This window comes from Dryas octopetala, chromosome 3 (genome assembly GCF_963921425.1).
Source record: "Dryas octopetala chromosome 3, drDryOcto1.1, whole genome shotgun sequence".
In the NCBI taxonomy this organism is placed as follows: Eukaryota; Viridiplantae; Streptophyta; class Magnoliopsida; order Rosales; family Rosaceae; genus Dryas; species Dryas octopetala.
Genome location: NC_141368.1, coordinates 666,146 through 687,974, shown reverse-complemented (window position 1 = coordinate 687,974; position 21,829 = coordinate 666,146). Strand labels below are relative to the sequence as shown.

The window sequence follows — 21,829 nt, the reverse complement described above, 5'->3', positions numbered from 1 at the left end:
GGCAGGAAATGAGCACCGCCAGAGGGGGAGAGGGTAGCACGTGGGAGTTGGCACGCGCGGAGGGGAAGTGGAGTAGCTTCATTCTCACACTTACAAGTTTCTGAAAGTTGAGATAGGAAGGATAGAGGCCTCTACTTGTTCTTCATCTTTCTTTTTACGAGGCTGGAATGACTGGCGAGAAGCAACTCATGAGCTTCCAATCAATTCATGCCATATCAGCATGAACGATGGACCCACTGCTTTAGATACTCACATAATGTTTTGAAAGCATATACTGTACACTGTAAGCACCAAATCAGATCAATTTGTACCTCTAAATAAACAGAAAAATTCTTGCGCAGCAGCTCGGGTTGAGCGGGTCGAAAAATTGGAGGTCGTTCCAAGCACTTTGAAATTCTTCCTAGCCCTTTAAATTGTTGATTTTGCCTTGAAAAATTGAGAACTGTGAGAAATTGTGATTGTGCAACCCGATGTGGACCTTTGAATTGTGATTTCTGAATTGTGAAAATTGTGAGTAGGGGCAGGTGGAGGTGCTCGGGTGCACGGGTGCACGGGTGCTCAGGTGCACGGGTGCACGGGTGCTCGGGTGCACGGGTGCACGGGTGCTCGGGTGCGCGGCTGCTCGGGCAGGAGGTGGTGCTCGGGTGCACGGGTGCTCGGGTGCGCGGCTGCTCGGGCAGGAGGTGGTGCTCGGGTGCGCGGCTGCTCGGGCAGGAGGTGGTGCTCGGGTGCGCGGGTGCACGGGTGCTCGGGTGCACGGTGGCACGGATGCTCGGGTGCGCGGCTGCTCGGGCAGGAGGTGGTGCAAGTGGATATGAGCCTTGCTGAGCACTGGTAGGCCACACGCCTTCATTCTTGGACTTTGTAATTTATTGGGTGTTGTTGTGTTTTTGGCCAGGTACATAGGAAACAAGATTAGTGGGTCGGAACCCGTCTGAGCTGTTGAAGCCGCGGAATACTGGTAAGGATTGGGTTGTCATTGCTCTTTCCTTTGAATTGATATTGTGAATATTGGCTTTGATAAATGGTTGGTGGCTGAGCATGTGAAAGGGTGATAGGGTGAATGTTGTCAAATTGGGGGTATCCGAGCACATACGGGGGGTGGGAAACCGGTATTGATCTGATATGTCCATGGTGTTGTCTTGGTATTCCGAGCACTTCCCATCTTGATTTTTTTTGTCTTAGATGGGCAGGTGTGGTGGAGTCGGACATTCCATGGCTTCCTCAAACGATTCATTAAGGGAGGGCAATTCCATGGATGATGGAGAGTCCGACCAGGCGTCTACAAGTGATGGGACACCGACGAGGCCAAGTGTGCCCCGACCCCGAATGGGGTATGGAAACATGGGGGTGGGCAAGTGGTCGGGCAGAACAATGCATTGTAGGCCGAACTACGGCAGGCCAAGAAGGAGGCAGACCAGACTAGGCAAGAGTTGGAGCAGTGCGAGGAGGAGTTGAGCCAAGCCAAGCAGGTGGTCTGCTAGGGGCTGGCAGTAATGATGGGGCATGCCAACGTTCCAGAGGGAGGTACCCAGGGAAATCAAGGGAGTAGGACCAAGTCCTGCTTGGACTCTTAAGGAGATCAATATAACGCGCCATTTTGAATCACCACATAATTCTATCAAGTATTTTATACTGCTTGAATTTTAAACTACTATTTTGCCAATACATCTTTTTCCAAATGCTCAAAAGCATACCATTAGCCTCAAGCTAGTATGTTTACCATAAACAATTAAGAAGATACATCAAAACATTGACCCCAACTAGTCCCAAATAATTATGCATTGGCCCTAGAGGGATGCATAGTATCCCACAAGTTGAAGGGACACAAAGGTTTCTGAGGATACAACTCAACTTCAAGAATTTACTGCTGAAATTCTATTTCAACAAAAAAAAAAAACGAACTTCGATCTCGGGCCCAAGGCCCAAACCCATGTGAGCTGAAGATTCACTTTGATGGATCATCGTCATATCATATGTGTTTAGGGAGCAGAATGGAGTGGCTAATATGGGCCATCGGCTTGGATTGTTTGGGCTCTACTAAGCCCAGGCAGGCTTGTTCCGGGCTAGTTTTGAGTGTTTGGGTTTTAGATCCGAATCTACATCTGTCTCTTACCATTTTTCATTTCAGCGATTTGCCCTTTGCCCTAGCTTATTTTCGCTTTCTCTTTTCTTGGCGCTGCGAACAAGGACCAGACCCAACAGGTACGCGAGTCGCTCGGTCGGTGCTGCCGTAAACGCTTTCCAGCTCTCCCTCTCAAGCTCTCCAATCCATTCTCGGTGTGATACTTTGTCCTCTTCCCCTATCTATTTTTATGCGCATTAATGCAATTAGGGTTTTGATTTGTGGATTTTTTTTTTTTGTGATTCTCTAGACCATTTTCTAGGCTTGTTAAGACATTGATATTGCTTAATGTGTGCAAACCATAATTTCATTACGTGTGCGCGCTGGTGTTTTAGGTTTGATCGTTTTAGCAAATTGGTGTGGGTTTTGCTTGACCCAATTGAGTTTGATCATCTAGGATAAATTTCAAAATTATATTGTCATTTCTCTCAATTTCTCAGCTATTTCACTCAATACCTCTCATGGAGGAAAACCTTACCAACGATTGAAACTAGATAGCACGGCTGTGAATGGACATTTCAGCAGAAGAAATCATGATTTACATCTGGAGTCAATTGAATATGCATGGTCGATATTTCTTGCATTCCACATTTGTTTTTTTATATTAAAGGACTCAATAACAGTATTCCTTATATCTCTATATCCATGATTTGTACCATTAATGTTGATGATTTGGTAAGAAGTCATTTTTAATAAGTTGCCTCATCCATCAATCATGCGGAGTCTGCGGACAAAAAATTATACTTTCACTGGACATGTAAAGAACCCTGCTCAAAATAAATGTACCCAGATTCATCATCCATAGTTATTGAACCGATAGGATAATTCATCCAATCTCTATACTGATAAATACGTTTGAAATTAGTCAATGAGGATGCTATATCTTTTTTTTAATGAGAAACAAAAAGGTATAGCTGCCTCATTCGCTGATTTTAAACAGTATTAATGAGTATACAGATTGTTTGTCCAGGAAAAGCATTATTGTTTCAAGCAGGGTTCTTTAAATTTCCAGGCAAAGTATTATTGTTTGTCTGCTTGATTGATGATTTTCCCTTTCTTTATTCATAATATGCACATGCATGCAATGCTGGGAGTGACTTTTAAATCCTTCATACCTTCCCCCCTGGTTATGCATTGTTTTGAATTTTTTACATTGGAGCATCAATCAGGATGATTGCTCCAAGTAGTACAACTTGTATGTGTTTAGCTAAGTACGAAGACTTTCAACCCATTTCCTAGGTGTAATTTCTGAGCATGATAGAATCCAGAAATCTGGAAAGTATGTCATTGTCAGAAACCTTTCCATGATAAAATTCTTAATGTGTGTGTAAAATTTATCAATTATGGGAGCCTGGAAACGTTTATCCCTATCCCTTACCCTGGACATGATTTATGGAACGCCACACTAATTAGCGAAAATAAGTTAACTATGGGATTTTAACTTGATTTCGAGGGTTTTATTGTTCAATGTTGTTAAAGAGAGCTGAATAAGGTAAATGCATAAATATATGTCAATCTTGCCTGATCTCATGACACAGATGCTTTCTTTATGATAGATGGCAAGCGCTTGGACAAATATGAGCTTTGCAATCATACATAGGGATATAGAGAGGGAGTGGGAGAATCATTTTGGAGTTATGGGTATTATTTTTTATTATTGGAGATTCTTGCTCATTCTCAGAAGATCTATACCTCTGCTAAAATTCTGGAGAGGATGAGGAGACCAAATTTTATTTGAATATAAATATTGCTTTGGAGCATCTTGGAGCAAATGAGCAATGGAGCTTGTGGAGCACGGCTCACCTCGAGGATTGCTCTCTTGGTTTGCTTCATAGTTTGGTTTTGCTTTCCTTTTGATATTGTCAACAGGGTACATGCAGATGATAATTGGACACCGAAGTTGCAGTGTTTATTTTACAAATTGTTGGATTCATCATTTACGGGATTTCTTTTTTTAAATGCAGTAAAAATTTTGCGTGAGGGATCTTCTGGTGTCAAATATGAGTGGTCGATTTTCTCGCACAATCTACGTTGGCAACCTACCCTCAGATATAAGAGAACGGGAGATTGAAGATTTATTTTACAAGGTTGTCCTGGAATTTTTCACAATTTGTTTGTTTTTCTTTGGATATAAGCATGATTTATCTTTAGCAAATGGTACACCCCTGTATTTCTATAAATCAAGTCAAAAGAATAATTTGTGCATTCTTTTGGAAGTTTATCTGATTCTTCACTTTACATCCTCATACTTGTGTTATTGTGATGTAGAACAATATGAAAGAGTTGCTCTTGCAGTACTTACTGTATAAGAAGAATGTTATTATAATATTATGTTGGACATTTTTGGGAGGTGTGTCTTTATTCTTTTAGTAAAGCATTCTGAAGTTTATTTCCTCTGCAGTATGGCCGCATATTGGATATTGAATTGAAGATTCCACCTCGCCCTCCGTGCTATTCTTTTGTTGAGGTACCTGCTAGTCTGCTATAATGGTTTGTGCTCTGGATCCATTTGGACCCTGTTGGTTCTCTGATGGTTTATTCTCTGTGTGTTTGGTTTTTAGTTTGAGAGTTCTCGGGATGCAGAAGATGCAATCAGGGGGCGTGATGGGTATAACTTTGATGGTTGTCGTTTAAGGGTACTATACAATCCTTATTAAAACAATAGATTTTTGTTTTTTTCTTTCATGTTTTGTGGTTGCTTCTTCATTTATTGATCTATCATTTGTCCTTGATACAGGTTGAGCTTGCCCATGGTGGTAGGGGACCATCTTCAAGTGATCGTCGGGGTGGATATGGAAGAGGCAGCAGCAGTGGAGGCAGCGGTGGGGGTCGATTTGGTGTTTCACGTCATTCTGAATATCGGGGTGTGTCTTCTAGGAGATTGCATTACTTAGCTCAACAGGAGTAGTCTGTGTTTTACAATGCTGAACATTAAATTAAATTCACTTATGTTAAGTTGTCTTTTATTGTTTAATTCATTTTTTCTTGTGGTCTAGTTATTGTTCATGGCCTCCCTTCTTCTGCTTCGTGGCAAGATTTGAAGGTTCGGAAATTTTTATTCACAAACTTGGTACACACATATTGTTTGTGTCCTACTGGTAACACTACTGGTTATTGATTTCAGGATCATATGCGAAAAGCTGGTGATGTTTGCTTTGCTGAGGTTTCTCGTGACAGTGAAGGTATAACTTTTATTTTTTATTTTATTGAAATTAGCACTTATACTGTAATCTGCCAACTTAGTCTAATATTTGAGGTTCATTGCAAATACCTGTTTCTGGCTTTATTTTTTTATATCAGCCTCTAGTCTAATTTTGCAAAGAAGTGGTGGCATTGGCAATTTTTTTTAGATCCATTTCAATAGACTGACAATGTCAGAGAAATAGGAGAAGGAAAATATTCTTACTCTTATGAGCTGTAGAATTTCATCAAGACCATGTTGCCTCATTCTGAAAAAGAAAAACTAGAAATCAAATCCTCAACACCTAAGCTCTTAGTAAACACTAGCATGCAGTTGCTACTTATCCTGAATTTCTATGCTCTGATTTGTTTATCTACTTACCAAATGGAATTTCTGTTTGTATTCAGGGACTTATGGTGTAGTTGATTATACCAATTCTGATGACATGAAATATGCTGTAAGTTGTTGCCCACAGGACCTTTTGCTGCCATTATGCTCCACAATAATTCACTAGCTTACATCTGATTTCTTTTTCCAGATTCGGGAACTTGATGATACTGAATTTAAAAATCCTTGGGCCAGAGCTTATATTCGGGTAACCATGTGAATCCTTGCTACGATGTTCTTTCTTTGATGTTAGTATGTTGCTTAGACCATTGTGAATTTGTGATTGCTTGCCAAAAGATATATGTTCTTTCTTCTTTTTTTTTTTTTGCTTATAAAGTTCAAGTTCTCAAATTTTTCGGTGCAGGATAATTTGTGCACTTGTACATTACAGTAATGATGTTGAACAGATGGAATTTTATTTAACATTGTGCTGGTGTATGTTTGTATATCAACTGTGCAGGTTAAAGTGTATGAGAGCAGTCCCTCAAGGAGCCGGAGTAGAAGCCGTAGCAGAAGCCGAAGTGTACGAAGGAATCGGAGGTACTGAACCTGTCTCCAACTTTTATTCGTTATTAGTATCTTTTTTCTCCTTTTGGTTGCTTTATGTATTTTTTTACATCCTGGGATTTATTCTATATTGCTCAGTAAGTCGGAGCGATCTGTCTCTAGATCGGTATCAAGATCTAGGTCTCCATCTCCTGTCAAATCCTCCAGGTATTTGGCTTTGTAACACATTTTTGATCGGGTAATTCTAATCCTCTTAATTCTTATTTTTGTATATGATGTGTAATACATGCCTATTGCTATATGCAGGCCAAGATCAAGATCAAGGTCCGGATCTCCTCCCCCTGTAAGTGGAATATGTTCGGATAATACAAGCTCATGTGTACATAACATGGGAATACACTATTTATAAACATGAAACATTAAGGAATGACTTCAACTAGCATTCCCCAATAAAATAGGAAAAAAAATCATAAATGCTTAGTTGATTTGAATTCAGCCATACCAATGTTTTAAAGAAAAAACTAGAATAGGAGAGCTCTAATTGAAATAATTATCTCTGGAGTTTTGATTTCAAAAGCTTACTGTGTTGTTGAAAGAAGATAAAGTTATTTGTTGTCTTTGATGCTTACTTTAGCTTTATCTATTTTCAGGTGCGGTCAGGTAGTGCCTGATTCTCTGGCGAGTCATCCTCAAGGCCTCCTTATTGGTGTTAGATGCGAAGATTAGTCTATCTGAGCGGACTTCTTGTTGAAATTGCCATATTTAGAAACCTTAGTTGCTTATTATGGCCAGTATGTGGTTTCCATAATGCCCAGGAAAATTTTTATTGACTCAAAAAAAAGAAAGATAATGCCTTTGGATTGTACTTTTGAACTGTTACTTTTGCTACCGTTTCGAGAAAGGGTAGTGCTAGGGGTTGTGATTTTGTTTTTGGTTTGTTTCTGGAATTTTCCCTATGATTATATCGTTTGTTGTTATTCTGTTGCTTGGTCGTTTGGATAGAGCATGTGGCCAACAGAAAAAGAGAAGTATTTGTATGAAGGTTGTGACACTAATGTAATGTTAAGCTCTACCATTTTGAAGGGGTATAACTTGTTTGCAATTTTCTTTTGGTTCTGTAATTATGTTGACGCAATTTTGTATTTTTGGCTTTGGGCTATACAAGACGGACAGAGTCTGTTATCTTGTCTAATGTAGTTTGGGATTGATGGCGTCAGCAATCATCGTGTAGATTAAAACACTGCCTTGACTGTAAGTCTGTAACAAAGGAAAATACAATAGAGATTTTCCAAAAATTCTGTTAGGACCAGTTTGGAAGTCCTTTTGCAGGAGCTACTTTTACTTAATAGTTGTTTTTACTTAATAGCGTTTTACTAGCAATGTTTTTATTATAAGTACATAAAATTTTGAAAAATATTCAAGTGCTCTTCTGAATGTATTTGGAAGCATTTTTATTTGCAAAAATGTTTTTGACAATTTGAAAGCGCTTTTAAGATTTTTAAAAATGCTTTTAAAACTTCTAAAAGTAACGTGAAACAAGTCTTTATTGCTGCAATGCCATTATGGATAAAGTTTTACTGGAGTAGGTTAAGCCTATTTAAGTAACAAACTAGTTTCAATTTAAAAAAAAGAAAAAGTAATAAAATAGCTCTTTTACCCGGAAAATGTCAAGTAGTATATGTATTTTACTGGGATTTATTAACCAATATCGGCCATTATTTAAAGCGGAAATTAAGAGCTGGGCCCTGAAAATCCCAGCCCAAATGAAAACTCCAAGAGGACCTATCGACGTCTTCGGAAGTCTAACAAAATCGCATATATAATAGAACCCTAAAATTGTCCTTTGTTCCATTGCTTGAGCGCTGCGCCACCCTAAGCAATCTGTTGTAAGTCTTCTCTCTCCCCTACTCCCTCCTCTCCGTCTGTAATGTCGACCGCTGAATTTGCTTGTTCGTACGCTGCCATGATTCTTCACGACGATGGCATCTCAATCACAGTAAGACCGCCTTTCTGTGCTTGATGGATTTCTTTTCATACTTGGGTTTACAATTCTATGTTATTATGTTATTTTGTTTTTATTGCAAAAGGCAGAGAAGATTGCTGCATTGGTGAAATCTGCGAACGTGGGAGTGGAATCATACTGGCCAAGCCTGTTTGCGAAGCTTGCAGAGAAGAAGAACATTGAGGACCTCATTTTGAATTCTGGGTCTGGTGGTGCTTCTGCTCCTGTAGCTTTGGCTGCTCCTGCTGGTGCTGCCGCAAGTGCCGCTGCTCCTGCGGTTGAGGAGAAGAAGGTCCGAATGTCATTTTTACTCATTGCTTCTCTGTTTGAGTATCATTCATTCATTGCTAAGCCTTGTTTCCTTTGCTGCTTTGCTCATCTACTTATTGTTCTACAGGAAGAAGCAAAGGAAGAGAGCGATGATGACATGGTATTCCCCCTCTTTGATTAGGGGGTTCATATCAGTTGTGTTCTTTTTTATTTTGGGCAATGTAGTAGGACCAAATTAAAATTAATCTTTTTGTCTCGAGGAGTTTATACTTTATATACGTCAATGGCACAATGTTACATGCTCGCTAATTATATCCATTTAGACTTCCTTTCGTTTTGGTCTGGGTGTAGTCTTGCAGCTCCTTTTCTTTTTTTCTTTTCTCTTACTGTAATTTAGGAAAGTGCAAATCTTGGCTTTAAAGCTTAAACCCCAAATCTTTGATCGGGATTGAACTTTTTTTTTATAGTTTAGTCGAAATCGTTAATGGTCTGACTCTGTGACTTTTTAAATTTTATAATTTTTTTTTTGTAGCCCTTTGAAATACAACAACTATCTACAATTTGAAATATAACAAGCGTACAAACATTTAAAATGTCTCGAACTACGAATTGAAATTCTTAATGATCGACTTAGAATACTCGAACTATGAATTGAAATTCTCAAGAAACAACTTGGGATGCCTATGTAACGACTTGAGATGCTCTAAGAAATGACATAAGAAACTCTTGGGTATGACAATTTGAAATGCACCAAGGATATAAACATTTAAAATGCCTCGAACTACGAATTGAAATTCTCAATAATCGACCTGAGATGTTATATGCTTTAAGGAACGACTTTAGAAATTCTTGTTTATAACTAAAAAGAAGTGTCAAAACATGACTTGAGATGTCAATTTAAAATGCAACAAAGGTATAAAAATTTAAAATATCTCGAACTACAAACTGCAATTCTCAATGATTGGCTTAGGATGCTCGAATAATGAATTAAAATTATCAAGGAACGACTTCGAATGTCCTAAGGAACGACTAGAAAAACTTTTAGGTATGACTTTAGAAGTGTCAAAACATGACTTGAGATGTCACTAGTTATAATTTGAAATGCACTAAGAGTATAAACATTTAAAAAGCTAGGCTCGAACTATGAATTGAAATTCTCAATAATCGACTTGGGATGCCTTAATGAACGATTTGAGATGTCTTAAGGAACGACTTTATAAACTCTTGGGTATGACTATAGAAGTGTCAAAACCTGACATGAGATGTCACTAGGTATATTTTGAAATGCACCAAGTGCATAAATATTTAAAATGACTCGAGCTATGAATTGAAATTCTCAAGGAACGACTTGGGATGTCCTAAAGAACGACTTAAGATGCCCTAAGGAACGACTTGAGAAACTCTTGTATATGACTTTAGAAGTGTCAAAACATGACTTGAGATGTCATTAGGTATAATTTGAAATACACAAAGGGTATAAACATTTAAACTGGCTCGAGCTATGTATTGAAATTCTCAACGAACGATTTGAGATGTCCTAAGGAACGATTTGAGATATCCTAAGGAACGACTTGAGAAACTCTTGGTTATGACTTGAGAAGTGTTAAAACATGACTTGAGATGTCACTAGGTACAATTTGAAATGCACCAAGGGTATAAACATTTAAAATGACTCGAACTACGAACTGAAATTTTCAATGATCAACTTATGATGCCTTAAGAAACGACTTTAGAAACTCTTTGGTATGACTTTAGAAGTATCAAAACATGACTTGAGATGTCACTAGGTACAATTTGAAATGCAATAAGGGTATAAACATTTAAAATATCTCGAACTACGAACTGAAATTCTCAATAATCGACTTAGGATGCCTTAAGTAACGACTTGAGATGCCCTAAGGAACGACATCAGAAACTTCTGGTATGACTTTAAAAGTGTCAAAACATGACTTGAGATGTCACTAGGTACAACTTAGGGCATCTCAAGTCGTTCCTTAAGGCATCCTAAGTCGATTATTAAGAATTTTAGTTCGTAGTTTGAGACATTTTAAATGTTTATACCCTTGTTGCATTTCAAATTGTACATATTGACATATCAAGTTATGTTTTGACAATTCTAAAGTCATACCCAAGAGTTTCTAAAGTCGTTCCTTAGGGCATCTCAAGTCGTTGCTTAAGGCATCCTAAGTCGATCATTGAGAATTTCAATTCGTAGTTCGAGGCATTTTAAATGTTTATACTCTTGGTGCATTTTAAATTGTAACTATTGACATCCCAAGTCAGGTTTTGCCACTTCTATAGTCATATCCAAGAGTTTTTAAAGTCGTTCCTTAAGTTATATCAAGTCGTTGTTTAAGGCATCCTAAGTCGATCATTGAGAATTTCAGTTCGTAGTTCAAGTCATTTTAAATGTTTATACCCTTGATGCATTTCAAATTGTACCTAGTGACATCTCAAGTCATGTTTTGACACTTCTAAAGTCATACCCAAGAGTTTCTGATGTCGTTCCTTAGGGCATCTCAAGTCGTTCCTTAGGACATACCAAGTCGTTCCTTAAAAATTTCAATTCATAGCTCGAGCCATTTTAAATGTTTATGCCCTTGGTGCATTTCAAATTGTACTTAGTGACATTCCAAGTCAGGTTTTGACACTTCTATAGTCATATCTAAGAGTTTTTAAAGTCGTTCCTTAAGTCATATCAAGTCGTTGCTTAAGGCATCCTAAGTCGATCATTGAGAATTTCAGTTCGTAGTTCAAGTCATTTTAAATGTTTATACCCTTGGTGCCTTTCAAATTGTACCCAGTGACATCTCAAGTCATGTTTTAACACTTTTACAGTCATACCTAGAAGTTTCTGAAGTCGTTCCTTAGAGCATCTCAAGTCGTTCCTTAAGGCATCCTAAGTCGATCATTGAGAATTTCAATTCGTAGTTCGAGACATTTTAAATGTTTATACCCTTATTGCATTTCAAATTGTACCTAATGACATCTTAAGTCATGTTTTGAGACTTCTTTAGTCATACCCAAGAATTTCTGAAATCGTTCCTTAAGGCATCCTAGGTCGATCATTGAGAATTTCAGTTCGTAGTTCGAGACATTTTAAATGTTTATACCCTTGGTGCATTTCAAATTATACCTAATGATATCTCAAGTCAAGTTTTGACACTTCCATAGTCATACTCAAGAGTTTCTCAAGTCGTTCTTTAAGACATCCTATGTCGATCTTTGAGAATTTCAGTTCGTAGTTCGAGACATTTTAAATGTTTATGCCCTTGGTGCATTTCAAATTATACCTAGTGACATCTCAAGTCATGTTTTGACACTTCTAAAATCATACCCAAAAATTTCTCAAGTCGTTCCTTTGAGGCATCTCAAGTCGTTTCTTATAACATACCAAGTCGTTCCTTGAGAATTTCAATTCATAGCTCGAGTCATTTTAAATGTTTATGCCCTTGGTGTATTTAAAATTGTAGCTAGTGACATCCCAAGTCAGGTTTTGACACTTCTATAGTCATATCTAAAAGTTTCTAAAGTCGTTCCTTAAGGTATCTCAAGTCGTTCCTTATGGCATCCTAAGTCGATCATTGAGAATTTCAGTTCGTAGTTCGAGCCATTTTAAATGTTTATACCCTTTGTGTATTTCAAATTGTACCTAGTGACATCTCAAGTCATGTTTTGATACTTCTAAAGTCATACCCAAGAGTTTCTCAAGTCGTTCCTTAGGACATCCTAACTTGTTCCTTGAGAATTTCAATTCATAGATCGAGCCATTTTAAATGTTTATACCCTTGGTGCATTTCAAATTGTACCTAGTGATATTTGAAGTCATGTTTTGACACTTCTAAATTTATATCCAAGAGTTTCTCAAGTCGTTCCTTAGGGCATCTCAAGTTGTTCCTTAGGACACCCCAAATCGTTCCTTAGAATTTCAATTCATAGATCGAGTCATTTTAAATGTTTATGCCCTTGGTGCATTTCAAATTGTACCTAGTGACATTTCAAGTCAGGTTTTGACACTTCTATAGTCATACCCAAGAGTTTCTAAAGTCATTCCTTAAGGCATCTAAAGTCGTTCTTTAAGGCATCACAAGTCAATCATTGAGAATTTCAATTCATAGCTCGAGTCATTTTAAATGTTTATACCCTTGGTGCATTTCAAATTGTGCCTAGTGACATCTCAAGTCATGTTTTGACACTTCTAAAGTCATATCCAAAATTTTCTTAAGTCGTTCTTTGAGAATTTCAATTCTTAGTTCGAGGTATTTTAAATGTTTATACCCTTGGTGCATTTCAAATTGTAACTAGTAACATCTTAATGCATGTTTTGACACTTCTATAGTCATACCCAAGAGTTTCTAAAGTCGTCCCTTACGACATCTCAAGTCGTTACTTAAGGAATTCTAAGTCGATTATTGAAAATTTTATTTCGTAGTTCGTAGCATTTTAAATGTTTATACCCTTGGTGCATTTCAAATTGTACCTAGTGACATCTCAAGTCATGTTTTGACATTTTAAAGTCATACCGAGAAGTTTCTCAAGTCGTTCCTTAGGGCATCTCAAGTCGTTCCTTAAGGCATCCTAAGTCGATCATTGAGAATTTCAGTTCGTAGTTTGAGACATTTTAAATGTTTATACCCTTGTTGCATTTCAAATTGTAATCTAGTGACATCTCAAGTCATGTTTTGACACTTCTATAATTATACCCAAGAATTTCTAAAGTCGTTCCTTAAGGTATCCAAAGTCGATCATTGAGAATTTCAGTTTGTAGTTAGAGGCATTTTAAATGTTTATACCCTTTGTGCATTTCAAATTGTACCTAGTGACATCTTAAGTCTTATTTTGACACTTTTATAGTCATACCCAAAAGTTTCTCAAGTCGTTCTTTAAGGCATCCCAAGGTCGAAAACAATGTTAATAATTCTTCAGCTGCAGCGCACACTAAACAACTGGGACGACAACAGCAACTACAGCAACCGAGGATGCCAAGGTTTGCGCCGGAACTTGATGGGGTGTATGATTTGAAAACTATTGTTCCTTACTGAATGAATGAAGCCTTTGTCACTCTTTCTGCTTTGTATGTATGTAATTAATTGCAATATTAATGTATGTAATTGAAAATGTGTGGATGACAAAGAAAGATTGAGATAACATCAATTATCCAAATCCGCAGTGGCCATGACAAGTCTTTACTTTTTCCTCACTACTTTTCTCCTTTCCTCTTTCCCTTTTTCAAACCATTCCTTACTTGTCTTCACCTCTAAGGCATCTCGCATTCCTTTGCTTTACTCTCTCTTTGCCTCTCCACTCAAACTCAAAGCTATCTGTATATATTTATATAATGTTTCCAAAACTCCAATTGTCCCTCCTAATTAAAAACCAAAGCTAGCTAGTTCTCCAGGCTGCAATGGCTATAGCTACTAGTATATATGTGTCACTGCCTTTTGTTGCTGCTGCTACTGGGATATATTTCCTTGACAAAAACCACTACAAACCAAAGGTTAATAGAGTGCCTCTGAATTTGTCATCGATCAGTAATCAACATCTAATTTCCTGACTTGTGTTTTATTTATTTAACAATTTGTTTGAGTTGAATAGTTGTACATTTCGTTGAGCAGGAATTCGGAGGTGGGATTCAATCATATATGGAAAATGCAATAGCAAAAGCGAAAGTGGAGACGAGCACCACTCGGATGCCAAATTTGGCTCCCCAGTTTGATGGGTTGCACTCGTTTGAAACCTTGGTGGGTCGTTAGTTCAGTTCCCACCAGACCAGCCTGTGCGCAAGCATGTGTTGTTTCTTCTGCTATGATGACGGCATTGAATGTATTCAGTAAATTCAAAATTTCCATTACAAGCATGATATATTCAAATGAGGGATCATAGTTTGAGCACGGAAACCCTTTATTTCAATTTCAGTAAAGTGTAAAATTCATGAAAGAAGTGATGTCAATATGAAGCTAAAAGTAACATAGCACTAGCAGTACTGCATTAAAACTCTGATTGATATATAGGACCAAATATACAAATGCTGATGAACTGCCTCAACTCAGTAGCGTAGAAACCTAATGAAGGTTCAATCATATATATATATACACACCCACTGAATATCTCCATATTCTGGATACAATAACTCTACAAATCTAGGGTCCACATAGTTTATTATTCAACAAATTAGCAAAACAACCTCTCATAGTCTCATCTCATCTTTTTTTTTTTTTTATAAAAGTGGATGAGGAGTTATAATAGCGGCTCTCTTTCTCTCCCGTTGAAGAATGGGAAAAGGTATTTATTATTCAGGATGTTAATTAGCAACGAACGTTCTTGTTCTCGGATAACATCCAATCACTCGGTTTGTAATCTCTTTCCTACTTTTGCAAACCTTCTGGCTACACCAAATATTACTGCCTTCACAAGAAGCCCCCTGTCAAGAGAGCAGGCAAGGATAATTGTCCCACCAAATATGAGTAGCTTCGGTATGTTCCTACCCAAAGGTTTCTCAGATGTAGTAGTCACCACCACAGTCTGTTGTGATGAATCCACATCATCACTTCCTTCCGAGGCTTTCAGGTATGCTGGATGTATTTTGGTGTTGATCTGAGCCATGAAGGCTGGCCGAGAAAGTGGGCCTCCTAATGCTCTTTCTTTCTGGTAGGCACGCAAACCAGACTCAATCTTCTTGACAGTACTCCACATTCCTTTTCGTACTCCAAGTTTTGCAATTTCCCATGGGATACCCATATCTTCATAATGAAAGAGTAGAACCTCACATGCTGTCAGCTGGCGATCGCCTCTTCTCGATTCAGCTGGTTATGTACAAATAAGGGCACTTGATTACAACTCATTGACTCTAGTGAGTCTAGCATAAACCAAAGTGAATGTAAACAAAGAAGACCAGCATATCTTACCTGCTCGAATGCACCAACTTGAGTAGAACAGGTCAACACGTCTTGGTTTGTCACGTCTTGGAATAGAAGGATGGGGTACTCCCTATAGCATGAAAAAGAAGGAATGATATATTTTATCAAAGAAAAACTGAAAAGAGAATATTCAATTGTATGTGCTTTGCAGCAATGAAAAGACCATGTATTCAATGGGATTGTCAGGCAGGCAGTCATCAAGGGAAGTGAGACAAGAATGCACATGTTGCTGTTGTTGTCACTTCTATATGAATCCATAAATGTCAAACATAAGTTTCACTTCTTGTACCTTCGTCACACAATAATACGACCTTCCTGATTCCCAAATTCGACGACCTATTATGTATTCTCTGTCTTTACAGAAGAATGGAAACTGCACCATGAAAGCATTGTAGACATATGCATACGCAAGGGAGAATCTATCAGTAAAAGTGAAAAAAGGATCGATCAGTTAGAATATACAAAAGGGAAGTCTCACCTTCCGCACCCAATGTACCACCATGGTCCCCGTGGTTGGGCACTCTTCTATAGTTGTCGAACGCACAAGCATGTCATCCCACTTTAATCGAAACTCATCATCCCAGAAAAAGTCCCTCACTATCTCAGGTGTTGCGTCCTCATAGACAGTTCTGCTACGATATTGAGGAGGACCAGTCTAACAAACCCCCAAAGGAAGAATAGAAAAAAATGAATCATATGTAAATTGATACAACCAAAGAATAGTTACCACCTACATAATCTGATACACAAACTAGCAAGAAGAGAAGACCTCATATCACAGTTAAGGGCATATTTTATAGACCACTTAATTGGTTTACAGAAATTAAGAATGCACATTGGCATAACAGTATGGCTTGGCCCAAGCAACTTGGTGGTCGCTGATTTGAGTTGAGAAACAACCTCTCTAGAAACAAGTAAATGACTGCCATTTCTTGCCCTTCCCAGATTCGTTACATTTGTATTAGTGAAAGCCTTGTGCACTGGTTTAATGAAATTAATGGCCAGAGAAAGCAAGTAATAAAGGAAAACCTTACCTTGGGATCCCTTCGCCAACCTTGGTATGTCATAGTTGGGGTGGAATGTTCCATCATCTCTATCCAAGTAGGACCTCCATCTTCCATATCTACAAGCTGGCATAAATGTTCTAAATCCTCCTCAGTCACAGCATTAGACTTGTCTTCATTGGGCTGAGATGTGCTAGACAAGTGCAACATAGCAGTGAGACATTTCAACTTCAATTAATATCCAATTAAGGTCTCTCTCTCTCTCTCTTCACACACACACAAACAAACACAAAAAGCATACAACGCATGAACATCTTCAACACTATTTTGAATTTAAACCTAATAAAAATCCTAATTATGTTAATAGTAGCCACTTTAATAATCAACCACCAGTTGCCAAGATGCCAAAGGAAATCCTAATTAAGTTAACAGTAAAGAAGGAGGTGGGGTATAATGTTGTTGGCTAATTTTCAACGAGTTAATTTTCAACTCAAATTAGTCTGACAAATACCAAGTACCTGCTGTCATCAAATTGGATAGGTGAGACAGAACTTCTTTTCTCCACTCTATTATCAATGAAGGAAGCTTCACAACCTTGGGACCGCAACTTAAACGAATTCAACGAAAACCCTTTTAATGGGGACATTAGCGAGCGAGTGGGAGAAGAAGGCGTGGATAAATCAAAGACTTTAGAGACAGAGTAGCCCAATTTGTCCTTCCCAAGGGCTGCCCACTTGGGTTTCCATGCCCATCCAATCACAACACCAAAAAGAAAGGCTATCCACAGAGTACCCATAAACTCCATCAAACCTGTGTACTCCATTGTTGGACTTTCAAATATCTCATTCAAAGCCTCAATCTCCATAACGCCTTAAGAATTAAGCAACCCCCAAAAACCCAAATGAAAAAAAAGAAGCCAAAAGATTAATGAGAAAGCAGCATAATTGTCAAAGATATGAACTTGGTAGTCAAAGCAGAGGAAAGCTGAGAGCTTAGTAGTCAAAGGAAGGAGCTACAAGAGAAATATCAAAGACAGAAAGAAATATCATAGAAAAGAGGGGTTAAAAATCAGAGGAAACGGAGAGAAGGGAAGTGTATGTGTATTGATGGCGACATGAGAGGCGGGAAGAAGAGGTTGAAGGACTCATGTGACGGTGTCGTTTTAATGGGCTACACTGAGAATTGCAGGAGGAAAATGAGGAGAGCCAGCCCAGCCTGTGACGGCAAACAAAGGAATGTGAAGAAAAAGGAGTCAGAGGCAAACATTGGATTGGCGGACAACAAAGATAGATAGATACGTGATTCGTCCATAGATTTAGCAGAGAAAGAAAAACAAAACGACAAAAGTCCAAATGTCGTACGTTTGTCGTTCTACAATCTAATTTCCAAGTGCATGATGATGTTAATAGATTTCTTGTTTTTCACGTTGCCTAAACACCCTTCAACTCGTTTTTTTGTATTTGGGTATTATTGTTATATACTTATTTGTTCGGTGGGTTTTTACCTGCGGTTTCAACTTTGTCTTGTTTGACCCATTTTGGGCAGTGTTAGAATTTCACGCCGGACCACTCATCTTCTTCAAATCCAATAGAAAATCGCAATTGTCTCTGATACATATGGTGCCAACTGTGAATCTGTGAACTAGATTGATTGCCAGAATTTAGGGACTTCTTTCTAAAACAACCAGTTCGGCTACTTATATGCCATAATACAGCCATTTTAAGTACAACATTTTCTGTTAAATTTAGGTTGAACTTCAAGTTAGATTTTGTTGTAGAAACCTTAAGCCCAATACTAGTCAAAAATACAAAAGGGTTTGGATTTATCGAGTTTAAGGCGGGTTTTGTGAACCAGTTAATCAAACTTGCTCTTAGAGATCATGAGGAAGAAGCATCTTTCGAGTTTGGAATGAGATACCCAAAACATTTTGGGCACTTTTGGGCTTAGTTGAACTTCAGGGATTAATAGGTTGATCCCCATAATGGCATAATCTATCCGGTTGATCAAGGTTGTAGTCCGAAAAAATGTTTTAAAGAACAAAAAAAAGAAGGGATTGAAAAATACTAGAGTCTACAAATCCAAGGGAGTGAGAATATCCGAATCCAACGACAATCTAACTAAAAAATGAAACAATAGTAATAGTACAACTGTAGAACAGTAAAGTAAACAAACCCCCACGTGTTTTATGGTGGATACTAAAAAGCGACGTTCACCTAATCACCTATTGCCACGTAATGCAGAACAGAATGCGCAGCTTCCAACTCCACCCCAATCTTCTACGGACGTTTCAAGCTTCAAGCTTCAAGTCGGAACTTGAAACCCAGAAATTGTCACTTTTAAAAATAAAAATAAAATCCAAAACCTAATTTCTCTCCATCCCCGACAGCAATTGTTGAAGCTTGAATCAAGCCTATCAGGTCCTGTCCAACCAGCTAATCAGATCCGTCCACCTCGGCAATGCTCTGTTCAGTGCCTGACAGCAAGTCCGGTCCGAACTGGCTGGACCGGCTCCGGTCCAACAAGGGCTTCCCGACTGGCGATAACCTCGACCTCGACCACTTCCTTAGCCGAAGCCCTAACTCTTCCTCGGAATTCCCGACTGCCGATGCCTCATCCACCGAGTCGACTCGGCCGCACGTCGACCGTGTCGCGAATCGGTCCGGGTCCTCTTACCCGGCCGGAGACAACCAAGGAAAGGCATTGGTTGGCCTAATGACCAACGTTCTCTCGGAGCTCTTTTTCATGGGTGGCTCCGACGAAAGTTCCAAACTTTTTGGGAAAAAGATTCCCAGAAAGCAAAAAAAGCCCAGAGTGTGTGTCATTTCCACGACGAACTCAAATAGCAACACTTCTGCTGCAAACACCACGGCAGAGAAAAGCTCGGGCTGTGAGCGAAATGACCCAAATATCCTCGACGAAACGGCGTCGTTGAATTTGGACAGCAGCTTGATGGAGAATAAGAACGAAGGGAATGTGGATGGTGGGGAAGGTGAGGAGGAAGAAGAAGAAAAGGAAGAGGAGAAGGGGGAGAGAGAGCTGAAAGGGTATTCGAGGAGTGAAGTGACGGTGATCGATACCAGTAGTGGGGTTTGGAAGACGGAGAAGGTGGTATTTAGGAGGAAGAGTGTGTGGAAAGTTAGGGAGAAGAAGAGCAGGTTGAGGACCTTTGGGAGAAATAAAAGAAAAGTGGTTCATGATGAGGAGGTTGTTGCTGAAGATGGTCACATTGACAACAAGAAAGCTAAGGTTTCAGCTTCCGGGGAAGAATGCATAGCTCTCAAGTCCAATCAAGTAAGATAAAGATTGTGTCTTTTTTTCATTTCTTTCTTGATTGTGCTTGTCGTTGTGACTTTGTTTATTGTAGAGTGTGATTATCAGTATATTTGCTGTAGTTATTGTGGAATTACTAATTCGTCTCTTTTTGTTTCATTATCGCATGTTTGAATTTGTTGGGTTTTGCAATGAAATTTGTTGCTAAAGATATAGTTACTATGATTTTCTGCAACGGTTGGTTTCTGAATGGAAAGTGGTTACATTATACTTTCTAGTTGCTAAAATGATGCAGCTTTTTTCAAGATTTAGTTTGGCACTTTTCAAATCCTACGTGTGATTTCATCTTTAATGTAATAACTCCTCAGCTTATTACTACATGTGATTTGATTTTGATGTTTGTTTTGAGTAGAGGATTTAAGGTTGTAATATCATTCTCTCCACTTAATTAACATATACTGGATTATCAAGATTTCATGTTTATTCTTTTCATGTGTATCTTAATGGGGCTCAGAATGCACAGTTACAAGTCTTCTAGTTCCTCTAATGCTCATTTTTGTTTCCGTTTTCTAGTAATTTAGAATACTGCGTTTGATAATATTAACATGAAAATCTATGCCCTGAATTGTGCCAGATAACCTCTCTGGGTTATATATTCTTTTGGTGATATTGAGAACACTCCTATCTTTGTTTCCAATTGTAATTGGGAGTTCTAATATATTCTTCTCCGTGCTCTTTATTATTATATTGATGAACAAGTATTAGTATAAACATGAAAGGCTAGCACTGTAATTGATCAGTCTGTAATGGTGAAGGGAGAATACTGCTAAGTTCTGCTGAGAGTATGTATAACCTCTTTAATTATTTTCTGTTTTCTCAGCTGTTAAATGCTTTGGATATAGCCGGCTGTACCTTCTGGTTTGGCTTTCAAAAGTTTTGATGAATACTGTATTAGATTTTATGTTGCAATTTTGAATTTACCATGTAACTGTTGCTTAACGTAATGAAGTAATGAATGCATGGTGTATAACTGTGTAAAGGGGGCTCTGCTCTTAATAACTTTGAAAGCAAATGGGTTCAGGAACAAACAAATGAGCTTTCTAAAATGTAGCATGTCATTTGATGTCATGATTGTAGAGTAGCTTTACATGTCAGGAACCTAAGAAATGTATGGTTGATCCATTGCTTCATTGTCCAGGGACAGAATTCACAGAATGACGCAAGGAAGGAAGTGTGCGAAGACACACCAGATGATATGAACGAGAGAAGGGAAGAATTTAGCAAAGACATGCCAGATAATAATAGCAAAGATATAAAAAAGGGGCAAGTGCACTTGCAAGCCGCATGCAGTTTCTGATATTAACTGATTTCAAGATTCTGTTGCTGGTTGTATACTAAAGATTTAATCTGCTGTTATCGGATCTTTTGCAGGTTTCCTTTCAACAGATCACCAAGAAAAATGAGAAAGGGTGGCTCATCTGTTATCCTTATTAAAGGCATTACTACAGACAAGAAAAATGGGGCAAAGCTTCCTAAAAAGACAGCCAAAAGCAATACAAGGCTTGATTGATCAGCCACCAGAAAAAGTTCTGCACTGGAAAGCGCTTGCTGACTGCAACTCAACGGCCTAATTTGATATGATGGCACCAGTGATCTTCTTTCCAGTTTAGGGGTTTAAAGACCACTTGATCTCCCTCTACGAAGGAGGAGTATATGAGGTTTGGTCACACCCAAGACTTGGAGATGGTGGTGATCGTACCACCATGCCCTTAGGAATCAAAATGTTGTGAATAGTGGATTTATTTCCTATGTTAGCAATTTCATGATAAAATTATTCCTATGTTGTTAGCAATTTCATGATAAAATTATTTCCTCCAAAGGATTGTATTGTATTTTCTTGTTGTGATTCCTGCAAGCCTGTTGACAGAAAATTCCAATTCAATTCAGGGAAGCAATCTAATTACAGACAAAAGTATGGGTTAAAGCCTAAAGGACTCTGATTCTTTTTCTTTTTTTTTTTGGGTCTAAAAAAGGAAAAGGACTCTAATTCTTTTTTTCAAGGAAAAGGACTCTAATTCAATTGCAAAGAAGGATAAGGATGGTGTGGAATGGTCCTGTGCCCAGGGTATGTTTTGCAAGAAGTTTGTTGTAGGCCCATTGGGCCTC

At 38.4% G+C, this 21,829-nt stretch overlaps 4 protein-coding genes across 8 annotated transcripts; 3 read left to right on the top strand and 1 right to left on the bottom strand.

The window, feature by feature from the left end:
• The first annotated feature begins 2,140 nt into the window (after positions 1-2,140).
• On the top strand, positions 2,141-7,291 carry SR34A (SER/ARG-rich protein 34A). Of its 5 annotated transcripts, none has more exons than XM_086234936.1 (14): positions 2,141-2,280; positions 3,807-3,995; positions 4,090-4,212; positions 4,527-4,592; positions 4,687-4,761; positions 4,863-4,989; positions 5,122-5,168; positions 5,250-5,307; positions 5,714-5,763; positions 5,845-5,901; positions 6,154-6,233; positions 6,339-6,407; positions 6,507-6,543; positions 6,851-7,291. In XM_086234936.1, the coding sequence occupies exons 3-14, from the start codon at positions 4,126-4,128 to the stop codon at positions 6,869-6,871; spliced, it is 774 nt and encodes a 257-aa protein (XP_086091062.1). In that variant the 5' UTR covers positions 2,141-2,280; positions 3,807-3,995; positions 4,090-4,125; the 3' UTR covers positions 6,872-7,291. The 5 variants fall into 5 exon arrangements, with proteins under 5 accessions (XP_086091062.1, XP_086091059.1, XP_086091058.1 ...); XM_086234933.1 differs by having other exon boundaries at positions 3,682-3,947; XM_086234932.1 differs by having other exon boundaries at positions 3,682-3,995.
• Positions 7,292-8,066: 775 nt separating this feature from the next.
• LOC147289166 (60S acidic ribosomal protein family) lies at positions 8,067-8,781 on the top strand. The gene is made up of 3 exons (XM_086237530.1): positions 8,067-8,196; positions 8,288-8,494; positions 8,600-8,781. The coding sequence occupies exons 1-3, from the start codon at positions 8,128-8,130 to the stop codon at positions 8,651-8,653; spliced, it is 330 nt and encodes a 109-aa protein (XP_086093656.1). The 5' UTR covers positions 8,067-8,127; the 3' UTR covers positions 8,654-8,781.
• Positions 8,782-14,424: 5,643 nt separating this feature from the next.
• On the bottom strand, positions 14,425-17,725 carry LOC147289165 (uncharacterized). The gene is made up of 6 exons (XM_086236571.1): positions 16,912-17,725; positions 16,424-16,586; positions 15,868-16,044; positions 15,679-15,762; positions 15,378-15,459; positions 14,425-15,275 (listed from the first exon to the last, which is right to left on the bottom strand). Exons 1-6 carry the CDS (start codon positions 17,256-17,258, stop codon positions 14,815-14,817), a joined length of 1,314 nt encoding a protein of 437 aa, XP_086092697.1. The 5' UTR covers positions 17,259-17,725; the 3' UTR covers positions 14,425-14,814.
• A 924-nt stretch (positions 17,726-18,649) lies between these two features.
• Positions 18,650-21,554, top strand: LOC147289164 (fantom protein). The gene is made up of 3 exons (XM_086236572.1): positions 18,650-19,684; positions 20,862-20,986; positions 21,095-21,554. Exons 1-3 carry the CDS (start codon positions 18,851-18,853, stop codon positions 21,231-21,233), a joined length of 1,098 nt encoding a protein of 365 aa, XP_086092698.1. The 5' UTR covers positions 18,650-18,850; the 3' UTR covers positions 21,234-21,554.
• Positions 21,555-21,829: the final 275 nt, after the last annotated feature.